Source organism: Pelodiscus sinensis, chromosome 3, assembly GCF_049634645.1.
Source record: "Pelodiscus sinensis isolate JC-2024 chromosome 3, ASM4963464v1, whole genome shotgun sequence".
NCBI lineage: Eukaryota > Metazoa > Chordata > Testudines > Trionychidae > Pelodiscus > Pelodiscus sinensis.
Window position 1 is genome coordinate 59583651 of NC_134713.1, and position 15663 is coordinate 59599313.

General features: G+C 42.7%; 1 protein-coding gene across 4 annotated transcripts in view; it reads right to left on the reverse strand.

Annotated features, from left to right (window-relative positions):
- The window catches only part of IBTK (inhibitor of Bruton tyrosine kinase), a 114031-nt gene that overhangs the window by 73687 nt on the left and 24681 nt on the right, over positions 1-15663 (reverse strand). For all 4 annotated transcript variants that reach the window (XR_012902586.1, XM_075923811.1, XM_006115893.4 and 1 more), the window contains exons 9-10: positions 6534-6657; positions 1070-1247 (exon numbers count right to left, since the gene is read on the reverse strand). Coding sequence is in view for 3 of the 4 variants with exons in the window: in XM_075923811.1 (XP_075779926.1) it covers positions 1070-1247; positions 6534-6657 (302 nt within the window). In the remaining variant the exon portion in view is untranslated. The remainder of the gene's footprint in view (positions 1-1069; positions 1248-6533; positions 6658-15663) is intronic.

The following is a 15663-nucleotide window of genomic DNA, read 5'->3' on the forward strand; positions in this document are numbered from 1 at the left end:
ATAAGCTTCAGGGGGTAGCTGAGTTAGTCTGTACAGGATAAACTTAAAAAACAACAAATGATCTGGTAGCACTTTATAGACTAACAAAACATGTAGATGGTATCATGAGCTTTCGTGGGCACAGCCCACTTCGTCGGAAGACCAGAGTTTTCTATAAGCAGTCTCTATGAAAAAGGGCAGTGTGAAGAAGCATACACTCCTCTTCTTTCTTATATCATTATTTTACTGACAGAGAACCTAATTTCCCAGTGCTGTACATCCAGCATATTTCAGGTTCACTAATATTCACATAAACCAGTGTTTCTCAAATTAGGCCATAGGCCCTCCTGGGTAAATTGCTGGCAGGCCCATATAGTTTTGTTTATCTAAAAGGTTCTGTAGCCATGGAACCTCCCAGCTCCCACTGGCTTCAGTTCACCATTTCCAACCAAGGGGAGCTGCAGGAATTGGTGAACCACAGCCAATGGGAGCTGCAAGGCTCCGTGGCTACAGACACTTTAGGTAAGTAAAGCTGTGTGGGCTCACTAGCAGCTTACTGGGCCCGCTTTTGAGAAACACCGACATGAAGATTGGACCTTTTCAACATGAGTTATTCAAGCTACAGCTTGTGCACCATGTCTCTACAAACAAGTTAAACGGAACATGGCAGAGGGTAAAAAATAGAGCAAAAACTAAACTAACTGAAAAGTGCCAACTCTCTCCTATCTCTGTATATAAATAAAGGTTTTTCTTGATGCACAAAAGAATGATGTCTTCAGGCTCTCTGGCCACGAAAGCAAAAGCAGCCAGAGAGAAAGAAGGCTGTTGGTGAGCATACAGAGCAGAGAGCACAACCCGCTAGTTTCTTTTAATCGTGGAGAAAGTAGAGATAGTCTATCACACACTATTAATACATCAGGGAGATTGAGTAAGAAGAGAAAATTCCCTCTCCCAAATCAAAACACGAAAATAATTACAAATGTTAGGTGTGAGAAGAAAGAGACTGGGAATATAGGTATTTGTTGAATTAGAAATGGGTTATAAAATATTGTCATGTACTTTCAGAAACTCTTTAAAAGCATAAACTAACCTTTCTTTTCAGAAGCTTTTTTTCCTCCTTCCACCCACTTTCCTGTAAATGCATCCCCATCCTGTGTGACGAACATTATTTCATTGTTATTTAAAGCAACATCAGACATGAAGACTGAACGGCCATAGACCCATCGACACTGCTTCATAGGACTGTTGGAAGATTTCCAGCAAAACACCTAAAATATTAAGATATGGGGGAGTGTGTTAGAGAATTTAGAAATCTTTAGAAAAAAGCAAGTCACAGTGATCGTTATTAAAACAGAAGCACATCGTTTCAAAATTATTGGAAAACAGAGGAGAGATTATGCATTAACATTGGAATTTTATTGGAATTATTTATTTCACTTTGAGCAATAAAGGGAGATGCTCCGATATAAAAAAATGTCCTGACCATTAACGATTTTTTTAAACACTTCTTTACTAGATAACCTACCATGTTTTGATGGTCTTACCTACAATTTTTACTTTCAAGTACCATTCTAAAAAGGTAGGAGTCTACTGTTGCTATATTTTATAATAAAATAGCAGAAAACTGAAGAAATTACTAGGAAGTAGCTAGATTATGAAGCAATTAGGATTACAGCTATACTTTCCCCTCTTTCTTCTTGCACTTGAATAGAATCCAAATGAAGTATCTTGTTCAAAGAGAACTAGAAGGGTATGAGGGAAATTCCTATCAAGTGATAAGTAGACTTTACCTCTTAGTTATTTGGCTATATTGGTCTTCTAGTCCCTTTTTTCCTAATACCAGGTAACATTCAAAAGAATGTAAGAATGAAGATCCCCTAACATTTCAAGAACACAATATACCTTTCTTTAACTATCAGACTAATAACACCCCCCCCCCCCAAAAAAAAACACCACACCTTATTTTTATCTTCTTACAATTAAAAAAAATTATTAAAATGATATGTACAGCCAATGACCCTCTAGGCCAATATCTTGTTCTTACAGTAGCCAGTGCCAGATGATTCAGAGGGAATTAACAAAAATAGGACAATTATTGAGCGATCCATCTTGCCATCTAATTCCAGCTTCTGGCAGCCAGAGTCTTACTGATACCCAAAGTATGGGATTGCATCCCTGAATTTTAGCTAACAGCACTGATGGACCTATCCTCCATGAACTTATTTACTCCTTTTTTTGAACTGTGTTATAGTTTTCACCTTCACAATATACCATAGCAATGAGTTCCACAGGTTAATTGTATATTATGGGGAGAAGTACTTTCTTATGTTTTTGTTAGTGAAAAAAAAAATCTTTATCATGGCATAGAAACAGCTTGTGATTCCCATCTATTCAGTCTCTCTGCCACCTGACTCTCAGCTGGAGATATTTCTTACAGACGAGAAAGAAATATAAGAACAAGATTAGATACCTCAAATTCTCTCCCCTTTAATCCCTACTCACAGCATTGACAACACTTAAGGAAAAAAGAAGCAGCATTGGATTGAGGGGAGGGAGCCGGACTCCCAGAAATTCAACCAGTAAGCCTGTTGCAATACGTGTTAAAAGAAACCTTTGTTTTGAATTCACCTAGTTCAGGTCAGGGAACCTTTTTCAGGCCGGAAGCCACTGACTCCCAAGCAAGTAGATTTTGTGTGCTCTAGCCCCATGGTGGGATAGCAGAATGGTGCTAGAGTGTCAGCACAGGCTCCTCAATGCGGGGGGGGGGGGGGGTTTGGATCCAGGCAACCCCAGGGACCGCAGGTTCCCCACCCCTGACCTAGCTTGTTAAGTTAGGCATTAGTTGCAGTTTCCTTTTGCCAATTCTGAGTTTTATGCCTCATTACTGGTAATCACTTAAAATCTTGTCATAGTTAATAAATGCTTTTTTGTCTTATCTGAACCTGTATGATTGCACTGAAGTGTGTGGGAAACTCCATTTGAAGTAACAGGATTTGTGTATATCACTTTCCGATTAATCAAATGACAGGCTTTATGTGAGCACATATGGACCAAAAGAGTTGGGCAGTACTAGATTCTGGATAAAGTCTGGGACTGGGAATTTGCTGGTTCCTCCACAATGTAAATCAAAGGGGACTGGCAACAACACTGATATATTATAACTGGGAGTAATTTACATGTGAAGGCTGTTTATGAGCAGACCACAAGTTGAAGTTCTCACAGCAAAGCAGTATAAAAAGCACCCCAACCTTGGAGAACAGAGAGGATACAACTATTCATCACTCCAGGTTGTACCCTGAGTAATGTCATGGAGGGAAGCTATGTAACAAGGTTCCTTTCCTTTCAGTACTGCACGTGGAGTGGCAAGATAAAGACAGACCACTAAGTATTGATTCAGTGCTGAAAAGTATGAGGGGCTCCCCTCTAGGGATGTAAAAGTGTAACCATGTACACGATTAACCGATGAGCCTGATGGGTTCATCAGTTAATGGGAAGTTACATGCAGTCCCTTCCACACCTCCCCCCGCAGCCTCCGCATCACAGACAGCAGCACGGGGGGGAGGGGACAGACAGAGGCCAGTGCTCACAGTGAGCCAGCTTTGCCTCCCTCCCGCCACCCCATGCTGCTGCAATGGATGCAGCAGCATGGAGGGGGGGCAGGCGAGAGCCAGTGCTAGCGGGAAGCCAGCTTAAAAGCCAGCTCCTCACATGCACTCCCCACGTGTAACCACTGAAATGTTTAGTGGTTACATATTTAAACAAACTCATTTTAATATCCCTAGTCCTCCCCTTTCCAAGCAGTCATTTGTGATGTTTGTGTCTAAGACAACCTTGATACTCACAAAAATTTTATTTGCACATTATCTCTACTGAAATAAATAGAGCTATGATGATTTATATTGATGATTCGAGTGACTCTGGGAATAAAGATATCGCAGCCCACTGGGAGCTCACAGGCCTGGTAACTTCATAAACCACATGGGCTACAGCATGCACATGTACACTCATGAATGTCTTGAGAAAACATTGCCATCTAATTTGAAAGACTAGATGGACCTACCAAAAACTCGCTTTGTCCTATAAAAACTGAGCTCAGTCAGGTTGCAAAAGTGAAGACAGAAAATTTCAGAGAGGACCACCAGTTCAGATCTTCCCTTTTTTTTTTTTTTTTTTTATGTGCAAGCACAATTTTAGATTTCTCCCCCACTGCAGCATTTTCATGAAGCAAAAATTTCATAAACACCACTAGATGGTGCTGCAAGTTTAGAACTTGGAGCAATCTAATTCTAGGATGCTTTGAGTTTTGAGGGTTTCTAGGCATAGTCACTATAATATGGAAAGTTTTAGTAAATTCTTCTGCATTTTCACATTATAAGACCATACAACGGTCTGCAATTAAATATATATACGAAGCCACTCATTGGTTATGGCATGTAACCTTTTAAGTGTGGTCAGATGTACTATATATTGTACAGTAACTCCTCACTTAATGTCCCAGTTAATGTTTCATTGATACTTTGCTTATCTGTTAGAGCATATGCTTGTTTACAATTATGCAGTGCTCCCTTATAATGTCGTTTGGCTGCCCATTTTGTCCACTACTTACAGGATTTTCGGGAAGCCTGTCCTTGTGGGGATTTGGAACCATGGGGGAATTGTAACACTCTGCCCCCATCAGCTCCCCTAAGGTCCCTGAAAGGTATGCAACTGCAGTTCAGCTGCTCCTCCCTTGGACTGCCATGCTGCTCCTGCCCTCTCCCTTGGAGTGGCTCCAGAGAACCTCCTGCTTGCTGTGTGGAGGAGGGAGACAGGGCAAGAGGGGTGCTGATGTCAGTCCAGCACACCTCCTCTACAAAGCAGGATATCATAGCTATAGAATCTTGTGTCTGGACTTCCTGGTCTACTTACAAGGGCAATGTACTTGAAGGACAGAGAGAGAGAGAGAGAGAGAGAGAGACAGAGAGACAGAGAGACAGAGACAGAGAGAGAGAGAGAGTGTGTGTGTGTGTGTGTGTGTGTGTGTGTGTGTGTGTGTCACACACCGTTCTTAGGACTATGCAGGTGTGTATGCACCCAGACGAAAGAGTGGTGAACGCCAGTTGGATAGTGGGAGTTCATCATCATGTTCAATTTCTGCAGAAGCGTTTGAAGCTATTCCTTTGCATCTATTGTGTTTTCTGCCTCTAGACTCAGTCCATGCTGCCTTGTAAAGTGAGGGGCTAGATTAACAACATGTTATCCATTGAAAGAGTACTGAATGCCAGTTCATCATTTATCAGCAAGACATTCCCTGGTAAATATTTCACCTTCTGACTCGACCATCTCAACCAAGCCTCACAATCATCATGGCTGTGTACAGTACTGTTTGTTTAATTTTTAAAAAATGTACAGTGTATATACACATACAATTTATTTTGTTTGCTGAAAAATATTTCCCTGGAACATAAACCTAAGTAACATTAATTCTTATGGGGACATTGGATTCACTTTACATTGTTTGCTCAAAGTAGCATTTTTCAGAAACAGAACTACCATGTCAAGTGAGGAGGTACTGTATTGCCAATGTAATGTCTTTAAGATAGGTTTTGATCACACTAAGCAACAGAAGACACACAAAACAGAGGTTCCACCCTGTTGTATACTTGTATAGTGGTTCATGCTAGAGTACCGATCATATCTTAGAACTCTGGCAGCTAAGGAATGGATATTTTCAGACCATAATACTGGCCTCTCTCAAAATGGCAATTTAGACAACATCCTGACAAATGTTAAGCGTGTAACAATTTGTACTTGTATAGCAACAAACAGAACAAAAAAAAATTAGGAGCTAAAAAAGTGGCTCACACTTAATTTTCTCACTATCTCATAAAAAAAAAATAGCACCCAGGCCATCAGGTTCTTTTTTCAATGTCTCTCCCATTGATGTCAGCAAACTAAAAGTGATGTGGAACAAGCAGACATTTCTGTGATGAAACTGAAGGGATGGCAGAAGTGGAGAAAACATCTTGCAAAGAAAGTACAAGCTAGTGCAGAGAAGTTCTTAAATAACTGTTCTTTGGGTTAATGATGATGAATTTTTCAACCAGGTGACACGCACCCCGAATTCAGATGCCATCCATCTTCCGTTATCAAAAAATAGAATTCTCAGAGGGGTAGACATGTTAGTCTTGTAGCTTTAAAAACAATGAGTAGTTCTGCAGCATCTTAGAGACTAACAAAAATATGTATAGTATCATGAACTTTCATAGGAAAAACCCACTTCTTCAGATGAGCTGGAGTGGGGGGGGGGGGGGATGGGAATCCAAAATGTATAACAAAAAAAAGAAGAGAGGAAAAAAAATACCTGTCAATTACAGTTCCTGTACTCATGAGCCTAAATTGAGTGGGTTAAAAGAGATGCCCACTGGTGTTCTGTTGTTTTCCTCGTTGGGCCTGTCTTCACAGAGAAGTTAAAACACATTGAGGAGCCCCAACTGATTCTGCTCTCAATTTATCAATCCCTTTCAATATACTTGTAATTTCAAAAGAATTACTATATTAGGCAGACAACTTACTCTTCCAGCTTCATCCAGGGCAAGAATGCAAGCCTTTTGACCCCCATTTTCTTTGAGATGTTGAGGATCCATCTTGTATTCCAGATATCCCCCATTAACAAGAACCTTTTTTAGATTCAACTGTCTGAATGAACACAAAAGGAAAGTTAACAATGATTTTTAGGAGAAATATTAAACATGTATAAGGAAGTGATTTACATGTACAGAATCACTTTAAAAAACAACTAAGGTAACATACATAGTTTTTTACTATGATGATGTTTAATTTTCCCTTGTGGTAGGTCTACAAGTCCTTAAAAACAGAACATTTTTGTGGCTTCAGATATCTCATGTCCATCCATTCTTCAAAACAGGTTACCTTTGTCTCTACAGGGAGAATATCCTATTGTAAAGAACTGGTGAACAAGTAAAAAAACCTAAAAATAAACTTCAAGCTCAAGAGCCCTGGGAGAGAATTATAGCTGCTTCGGACAATTTTGGCATTTAATACTTTTTTTAAAGTTACTTCTATTGAATTGAAAAAGGGAGGAGTCACAGAGCACAGTATGAAAACAAAATTAGTTACCAATTCATCTTTCGTTTCTGTGTTATTTCCTCAACACAAACTGATCCATTTGACCAATCTCACCCAGAGGAAAAGAAGTAAAAAAGGCTACTCTCCCCACCCTTTACATTATAAAGACTGCTACCAAAAGGTTTTACAGGATGTCTAGACAGTTGTAAAGAGTGGACATGGTAAAATAAACTAAGTACAAAAGGGTGCCTGTTTTCAGTACAGGCAGTCCCCGACTTACGCGGATCCGCACTTATGAACGGGGCTTTCTCGCCCCGGAGGTCGAGGTGGCGGATTGCTGCCTGCGAGCTCCAGGGCGAGAAAGCCCCGTTCGTAAGCTGCTCCCGGTGCCTGTGGTCTGCTGGAGACCGTCTCCAGCAGACCGGGGCACCGGGACTGAAGCCGCAGCAGCGGCGGGTTCCCGTGCTTCTGAGGCTTTGCTGCTGCGGCTTCAGTCCCGGTGCCCCTGGTCTGCTGGAGACGGTCCCCAGCAGACCACAGGCACCGGGAGCGAAGCCGCAGCCGTGGCGGGGTCCCTCACCTCTGAGACTTTGCCAGAGCAAAGCCAGCAGACCAGGCTTTTGTTGTGGACCCTGGGGCAGAGCAGCTGGGGCGCCGACTGGCCCTGCAGCGCCGCTCTGGGCACTACTGGACCAACCCGGCAGCACCCCAGCTGCTCTGCCCCAGGTCTTGATTCAGCTGCTGCTGGTCAGTTTCAGCAGTGGCTGAATCAGGACGCCTGGGGCAGAGCAGCTGGGGTGCTGTTGGGTTGGTCCAGTAGTGCCAAGGAGCGAGGAGCGGTGCTACTGAAGCAACCCAGCAGCACCCCAGCTGCTCTGCCCCAGGCGTCCTGGAATCAGCCGCTGATCAGTTTCAGCAGCAGCTGACTTGGGGACGCTTGGGGTTCTTAAGTTGAATCTTTATGTAAGTCAGAACTGGCGGTCAGTTTCAGCAGCGGCTGAATCTGGACGCCAGTTCCGACTTACATACAGATTCAACTTAAGAACAAACCTACAGTCCCTATCTTGTACGTAACCCGGGGACTGCCTGTAGAGTAGGGGATAAGTAAAGCTCCCAACACCACAATCTGAACACTGTATTAGGAGATCTGTATTCACAGCCCAAAGAATCATACAAGTGATCATTAAGCAAAGTTATACTAAGCATGCAAAAATTAGGTTCCTGCAGGACTTACAGTATTGACAGTCTCCTGAAAACACTAGAATGCTACACATAAAATGTTTTACACTGAAAGGTTCCTCTTCCTCTAGTTTCAAGATCATATCCATCACCCCTTAATTCAAACTTAATTATTTAAGAACATAAGAAGGGCTGTAGTGGCTCAGACCCGAGGTCTACCTAGCTCAATGTCTTGTCTTCTGACAGTGGCCAGGACCAGGTGCCCCACAGGGAATAAACAGATCATGTAATCATCAAGTGAGCCATCCCGTTGCCCATTCCCAGCTGTGACAAACAGAGGGTAGGCAAATCATTCTTGCCTATCCTGGCTAATAGCCAGTAATGGCTCTTTCCTCCATAAATGTATCTAGTTCTTTCTTGAACCCCATTAAAGTCCTGGTCTTCACAACATCCTCTGGCAAGAAGTTTCACAGGCTGACTGTATATGCACTGTGCGAAGAAAGACTTCCTTTTATTTGTTTTAAACCTGCAGCTATTAATTTCATTTGGTGACTTCTAGTTCCTGTGTTATGGGAACAGGTAAATAACTTTTCCTTCTTTATTTCTCCACACCCACTCATCTGAAGAAATGGGTTGTGACCATGATAGATGGTTTTTTCTCTCTCTCACCTCCTCCGCCCCCCGCCTTAAGGTGTTACAGAACCACTTGTGTAAGTTTTTCTCCACACCAGTCATGATGACCTCTAACATGTTCTCCCTTAGTTTTCTCTTTTCCGAGCTCAAAAGTCCCAGTCTTATTAATCTCTCCTCATATGGCAGCTCTTCCATTCATCTCATCATTTTTTTGGTCCTTTTCTGAACTTTTTTCCAATACCAAGATATGTTTGAGATAAGGTGACCACATCTGAATACAATATTCAAGATGTGGGTGTCCCATGTATTTATATAGAGGCAATAAGATAGAATCATAGAACCATAGAGCTGGAAGAGGCCTCAGAAGTTCATCAAGTCGAGCCCCCTGCTCTAGGCAGGACCAATCCCAACTAAATCAACCCGGCCAGGGCTTTGTCAAGCTGAGACTTAAATACCTGTAGGGATGGAGACTCCACTCTCCTAGGTAACCCATCCTGGTGCTTCACTACCCTCCTAGTGAAATAGTTTTTCCTAATATCCAACCTGGACCAATGTAGCCAGACAGGAACCCCCCTTGTAACATCCATTTTTGCTTGAATGGAGCATGCAGGGCACACAGAACAGAAGGCCCAGGCTGCTGTGACCGTGAATGGCTGTAAAAAGAGATATGCCAATTGCTGACCAAGAGGCTGCCAAAGGGTACGTCTAGACTACCGCGTTTTGTCGACGGAAGTTTTGTCGACAGATACTGTCGACAAAACTTCCGTCGACAATTTGCGTCCAGACACATGGAGTTCTGTCGACAAAGCAAGCCGCTTTGTCGACAGAACTCCGTAGTCTGGACGCAGTGTTACAGGCAATAACACCTTCTGTCGACAGAGTTCTGTCGACAGAAAGTGTTATGCCTCGTAAAACGAGGCATACCAGCGTCGACAAAACCGCGGAGTTCTGTCGACGTTATGTCGACAGAACTCCGCGGTAGTGTAGACGCTGGTATTGTTTTGTCGACAAAAGTCCACTTTTGTCGACAAAACTAGGTAGTCTAGACACACCCAAAGAGTGCCCTTGACTTAACCCATATTGATACGAACACTCAGCCGTCCGCAGGGGGGGGGAATCTCTCGCCCAGTAAAAAAATGTCTAGTACACACAATTTAGTTCTCTCTCTTGCAAGTGTAAATTCACTTGAAACTTGCTCGTAAGAACTGGCTCCACAAAACGGACCAGTACATTTCGGTATCTTAGATAAGAAAGAGGATACGGGCCCCCAGGGGTATATAGATGGGTCCAGCAACACATTTTCTCTGAGTGTCAATCTACCATCTATCTGCTTGTCGGGTTAGGTGTTTGATCTCCTGAGGTTCCAGAGTCCCACCTCGTATTCGTCTTTCCTAGGAATTGAGACACCGGCCCTGGTCTGACACGCTGGAGTCGAGAGGCACAAAAAGGGGTAAAAATTGTACCTGGATGTGGTCCTTTGTCTTAAGTGCACACACAGATTTAGAGCTCTTTAAAGATTAAGCTGTCAGTTGGTACCATTATTTCTATTTTCTATCTACCTTTTTCCTGTAACCATGTTTAAAATCTATATTTGCTAGCAGTTAAGAAATAGAGCAATAGCCATTGTAACCATATGCTTTTGTAAGTCTTTTTAATAAACCTGTAACTGTTTAAGCTTTAACCTGACTCCTTCAGTTGCTGTAACAGAACCAAGCACAATTTAAAATAACTTCAGCCAGTCATAAGGGACAGGTATAGGACACACCCTGCCCTGACCATCGGCTGACAACCTCTCTCACCACACCTTGACACCATTGCTCCTTGTTCTGCCATCTGTCACTACTGAAAACAGCCTCTCTCCATCCTCTTTGGAACCTCCCTTCAGGAAGTTGAAGGCTGCTATTAAATCCCCCCTCACTCTTCACTTCTGCAGACTAAACAGACCCAACTCCCTCAGCCTCTCCTCATCTGTCATATGCTCCAGCCCCCTAATCATTTTGGTTGCCCTCCGCTGCACCATCTCCAATGTGTCCACATCCTTTTTCTAGTGGGGGACCCAGAACTGGACACAATACTCCAGATGTGACTCACCAGAGCTGAATAAAGGGGAATAATGACATCTCTGGATCTGCTGGCAATGCTCCTCTTAATGCAACCTAATATGCCATTAGTCTTCTTGACTACAAGGGCACACTGTTGACTCATATCCAGCTTCTCATCCACTGTAACCTCCGGGTCCTTTTCTGCTGAACTACTACTTAGCTGGTTGGACCCCAGCCTGTAATAATGCTTGGGATTCTTCCGTCCCAAGTGCAGGACTCTACACTTGTCCTTTTTGAACCTCATCAGATTTCTTGTGGCCCAATTCTCCAATTTGTCTAAGTCACTCGGACCCTATCTCTGCCCTCAAGCGAATCTACCTCTCCCCCTAGCTTAGTGTCATCCACAAACTTGCTGAGGGTGCAATTCATCCCCTCATTCAGGTCATTAATAAAGATATTGAACAAAACCGGTCCTAGAACCAAACCTTGGGGCACTCCGCCAGAAACCAACCGACATCCTGACATCGAGCCGTTGATCACTACCCGCTGGGCCCGGCCTTCTAGCCATCTTTCTATCCATCTTACTGTCCATTTATCCAATCCACATTCCCTTAACTTGCTGGCAAGAATATTGTGGGAGACTGTCTCAAAAGCCTTACTAAAGTCAAGGTATATCACATCCACCGACTTTCCCACGTCCACAAAGCCATTTACCTCATCATAGAAGCTAATCAGATTGGTCAGGCACTACTTGCTCTTTGTGAATCCATGCTGACTATTCCTGATCACTTTCCTCTCTTCCAAGTGCCTCAAAATGGATTCCTTAAGGATCCCTTCCATGATTTTTCCAGGAACCGAGGTAAGACTGACCAGCCTATAGTTCCCTGGATTGTCCTTCTTTCATTTTTGAAGACTGGCAGTACATTTGCCTTTTTCCAATCATCCGGGATTTCTCACGACCTCCACGACTTTTCAAAGATAATGGCCAAAGGCTCCTCAATGACATTTGCCAACTCCCTCAGTACTCTTGGATGCATTAAGTCCGGACCCATGGATCTGTGTACGTTTAGCTTTTCTAAATAGTTCCTAACCTGTTCTTTTCCCACCAAGGGCTGTCCATCTTCATCCCATCTTGCGTCACTTAGCCCACCTTGTCCGTGAATACTGAGGCAAAGAAAGCATTGAGTACTTCAGCTTTCCCCACATCATCTGTCACTAGGTTACCTCCTTCATCCAGTAGGGGCCCACACCCTCTCTGATCACCTTCTTCTTGTTAACATGCCCATAGAAACCTTCTTGTTATCCTTCACATCTTTAGCCAGTCGCTATTCCATTTGCGCTTTTGCCTTCCTGATAACTCCCGGCATTCTCGAGCTATACATTTAAACCCCTCCCTGGCCATTTGTCCAAGTTTCCACTTTTTGTAAGCTTCCTTTTTGTGCTTAAATTCACCAAGGATTTCCTCTGTAAGCCAATCTGGTCTCCTACCATGTTTGCCTCTCTTGCTATGCATCGGGATGGTTTCTTTCTGTGCCTTCAATAAGGCTTCTTTAAAATACTGCCAGCTGTTCTGGTCTCCTTTTCCCCTTCACGTTAGCATCCTAGGGGATTCTGCCCATCAGATCTCTGAGGGAGTCAAAATCTGCTTTTTTGAAGTCCAAGGTGTGTGTTTTACTACTCTCTTTTCTTCCTTTGGTCAGGATACTGAAATCTACCATCTGATGACTACAGCAGCACATTGGGTGGATGTTTTTGAAAAACTCTGCGCAACAACTCCAAGATCTTTCTCTTGAGTAGGAACAGCAAATTTAGTCCCAATCATTTTATAAGCATATTTGGGATTATGTTTTCAATATGCATTACTTTGCATTTATCAACATTAAAATTCATTTGCCATTTTGTTGCCCAGTAATCTAGTTTTGTCAGATCCTCTTGAAGCACTTCACAGATTACTTTGGTCTTAACTATCTTGAGCAATTTTGTATCATTTGCAAAATGTTGCCACTTCACCTTTCTCCAGATCATTCATGAATATATTGAGTAGGATAGGTTCTAGTACAGACGACTGCAGGACACCACTAGTTACCTCTCTTTATTTATTCCTACCTTTTGTTCTTTTAGGCAGTTATCAATCCATGAAAGGACCTTCCCTCTTATCCTATGACAACTTACTTTGCTTAAGAGCCTGAGGGTCTGTGATGGGGTGTCTGCTTTAAGTGGCCTAAGAGAGAGCAAGCAGCTGTGGCATGTATCCCCCAGTTAGGGCCCAGCTGAAGACTGTATGAATGAGGGCTCCTGGAGGAGAGTAAAGGCTCACTCACTCTTGCTCCAGCTGTGGAGCAGGAAGGACCTGGCAGCCAGGTAAACTAGAGGCTTCCTAAGATAGAGTGGTACTAGGAAAAGGAAGGCAGAGCTGGGGAGCTCTGGCCAGGCAAACTCCCAGGTTGCAGAGCGTCAGATAAGGCCTGAGGAGACCAGAGAGTTACAGGGAGGCAGTCAGTGCAGGAGAAGGCAGAAGGTCTACAACCCCTTGACTATGATAAGTGGCCATTTCAGACTGCAGTTTGCCCCTGAGGTAAGGGGCTAGATGTTGACTGGCAGTAGGATCACTGAGGCAAGGTGGGTATAGGGGGTTGCCTGAGTGGGAGGACCCTGAGAGTGGGGGCATTGCAGCAGGGCAGTTCCCAGAAGAGAGAGCGCAACAGTATGGAAGGGACATGGGCCCTAATATAAGGGGGCAAAACCAAAATAGGTAAAGTGAGACACCAGCCAGAAGAATTAGCTCAATTCGGTCCTAGAGCGGATTCCATGCATGACCAGCAGGAAGTGACATCATGGTGTGGCACACTGTGATACGAGGACTTTGTAAAATGCTTTCTGGAAATCTAAGTACATTACATCCCCCTTGTCCACATGGTTGTTGACCCCCTCTAAGAAATCTAATAGTTTGATGAGACCTTATTTCCCTTTACAGAAACCATGATGATTTTTCCTAATAAAGTATGTTCATCTATGTGTCTCACAATTCTGTTCTTTACTATAATTTCAACCAATTTGCCCAGTACTGAAGTTAGACTTACCCAACAATTACAGGCTGGGATCACCCCTCAAGTCTTTTTTAAAAATTGACATCACGTAAACTATCTTCTAGTAATTTGGTACAAAAAGTTGGTTTAAACGACAGATTACAAGCCATAGCTAGTAGTTCTGCAATTTCACATTTGAGTTCCTTCAGAACTCTTGGGTGAATGCCATTTAGCCCTGGTGACTTATTACTGTTTAGTTTACCAATTTGTTCAAAACCTCCTCTAATCTAATCTCCTCTAAACTGTCCATCTTGGACAGTTCCGCAGATTTGTCACCTAGAATGAACAGCTGAGGTTTGGAAATCTCCCTCGTCATGAGCCGTGAAGACCAATGCAAAGAAATCATTTAGTCTCTCCACGATGATCTTATTGTCCACAGTTGTGATATCGTGGTAGGATATTATGATATTCAATACGTATTTCCTCTTTACAGAATCCATCAAGTTTCTGGATAGATAAAAACTGACTTAAAAACAAGTCAGATTTTTTTTTTGAAACATAAAATGCCCTTCTAAAAAATGAACCTCTTAAAATGAAATTTGAAATTATGTCAGTTATTAAAATAAACATAAATAAATAAATAAATACTCTGCATCAATATGCCCTCCTCAAGTTTTAAATAAGTTGCATTACAAAATTAGGGAAAACATACTTCTCTTTTGAGGATAACTTTGTGTGTGAATCACAGTATAACATATTGCATGAAAGATCTGTATTTAAGTTTTTACACAATTATAAATGCTAATATTTATTTCTTCAAATGTCTCTCAGTTTGTTGGCAGAAAAGGTATTTCCTTATTTCCTTTTGGATTCAGTTCAGCTAGCAGGTACAGAGATCATATTTACTTCATCTGGAATAGTTTAAATAGTTTAAAGTTGAAAAATCAATTGACAGTTTAAAAAACAGGAGAGCTTGTTTTGTTCTTCCATTATTATAAAAACCATGCGATGGAGGATAAGATTCATTAATTCTAAAAACCTGAACAATACCATACAGATTTTCAGAGGTTTTCAGGGACCTTAAGATACAGGATTTTCAAATGCACCTAAGCCAGTCAGACTCCTAGCTCTCTTTGATCTGACCTACATTAGGCATTTAAGCTGAACTTAACTGCATTAGGGAAGTTTTCTATACAATGAATCTGCATGCAGAATTACGACACAGCAAAAGAAACAATATCTATGCCAAGACACGTGGCTTGGTGGGAAAAGGATATGCAGGGATGCCTAGCAGTGCTGCGTGAAAGTGAAGGAGCTCAGGCAGGCGTACCAGAAGACAAAGGAGGCAAACCGATGTTTTGAATAATTGCCGCAAACGTGACACTTCTATGAGCAGCTGCATGGGATTCTGCGGGGGAGGGGGGGGGGCGAGACCCCATCTGTGTCCCAACCCACTCTGTGAATTCCTCCCAAGAGACTCTTCAGGCAGCAGGAGGGAAGACATTGTGAAGGAGGAGGAGAAGAATGGTTGAGTGAAGCATTAGAGCTCACTGACAGCCAGAACTTCTTCATAACTTTGGAGACAATGCCCTCCTCCTAGGACATATCCCTGACAGATCCTGATGGTGGGAAGGGCACTTCTGGTGAGTTCACGTTATAAGTGGGTTATGATAGGGAAGTGTGTTCCATCTATCACCCCACCAGAGTTAGGGAACCACATTGCAGCAAAGTCTTTC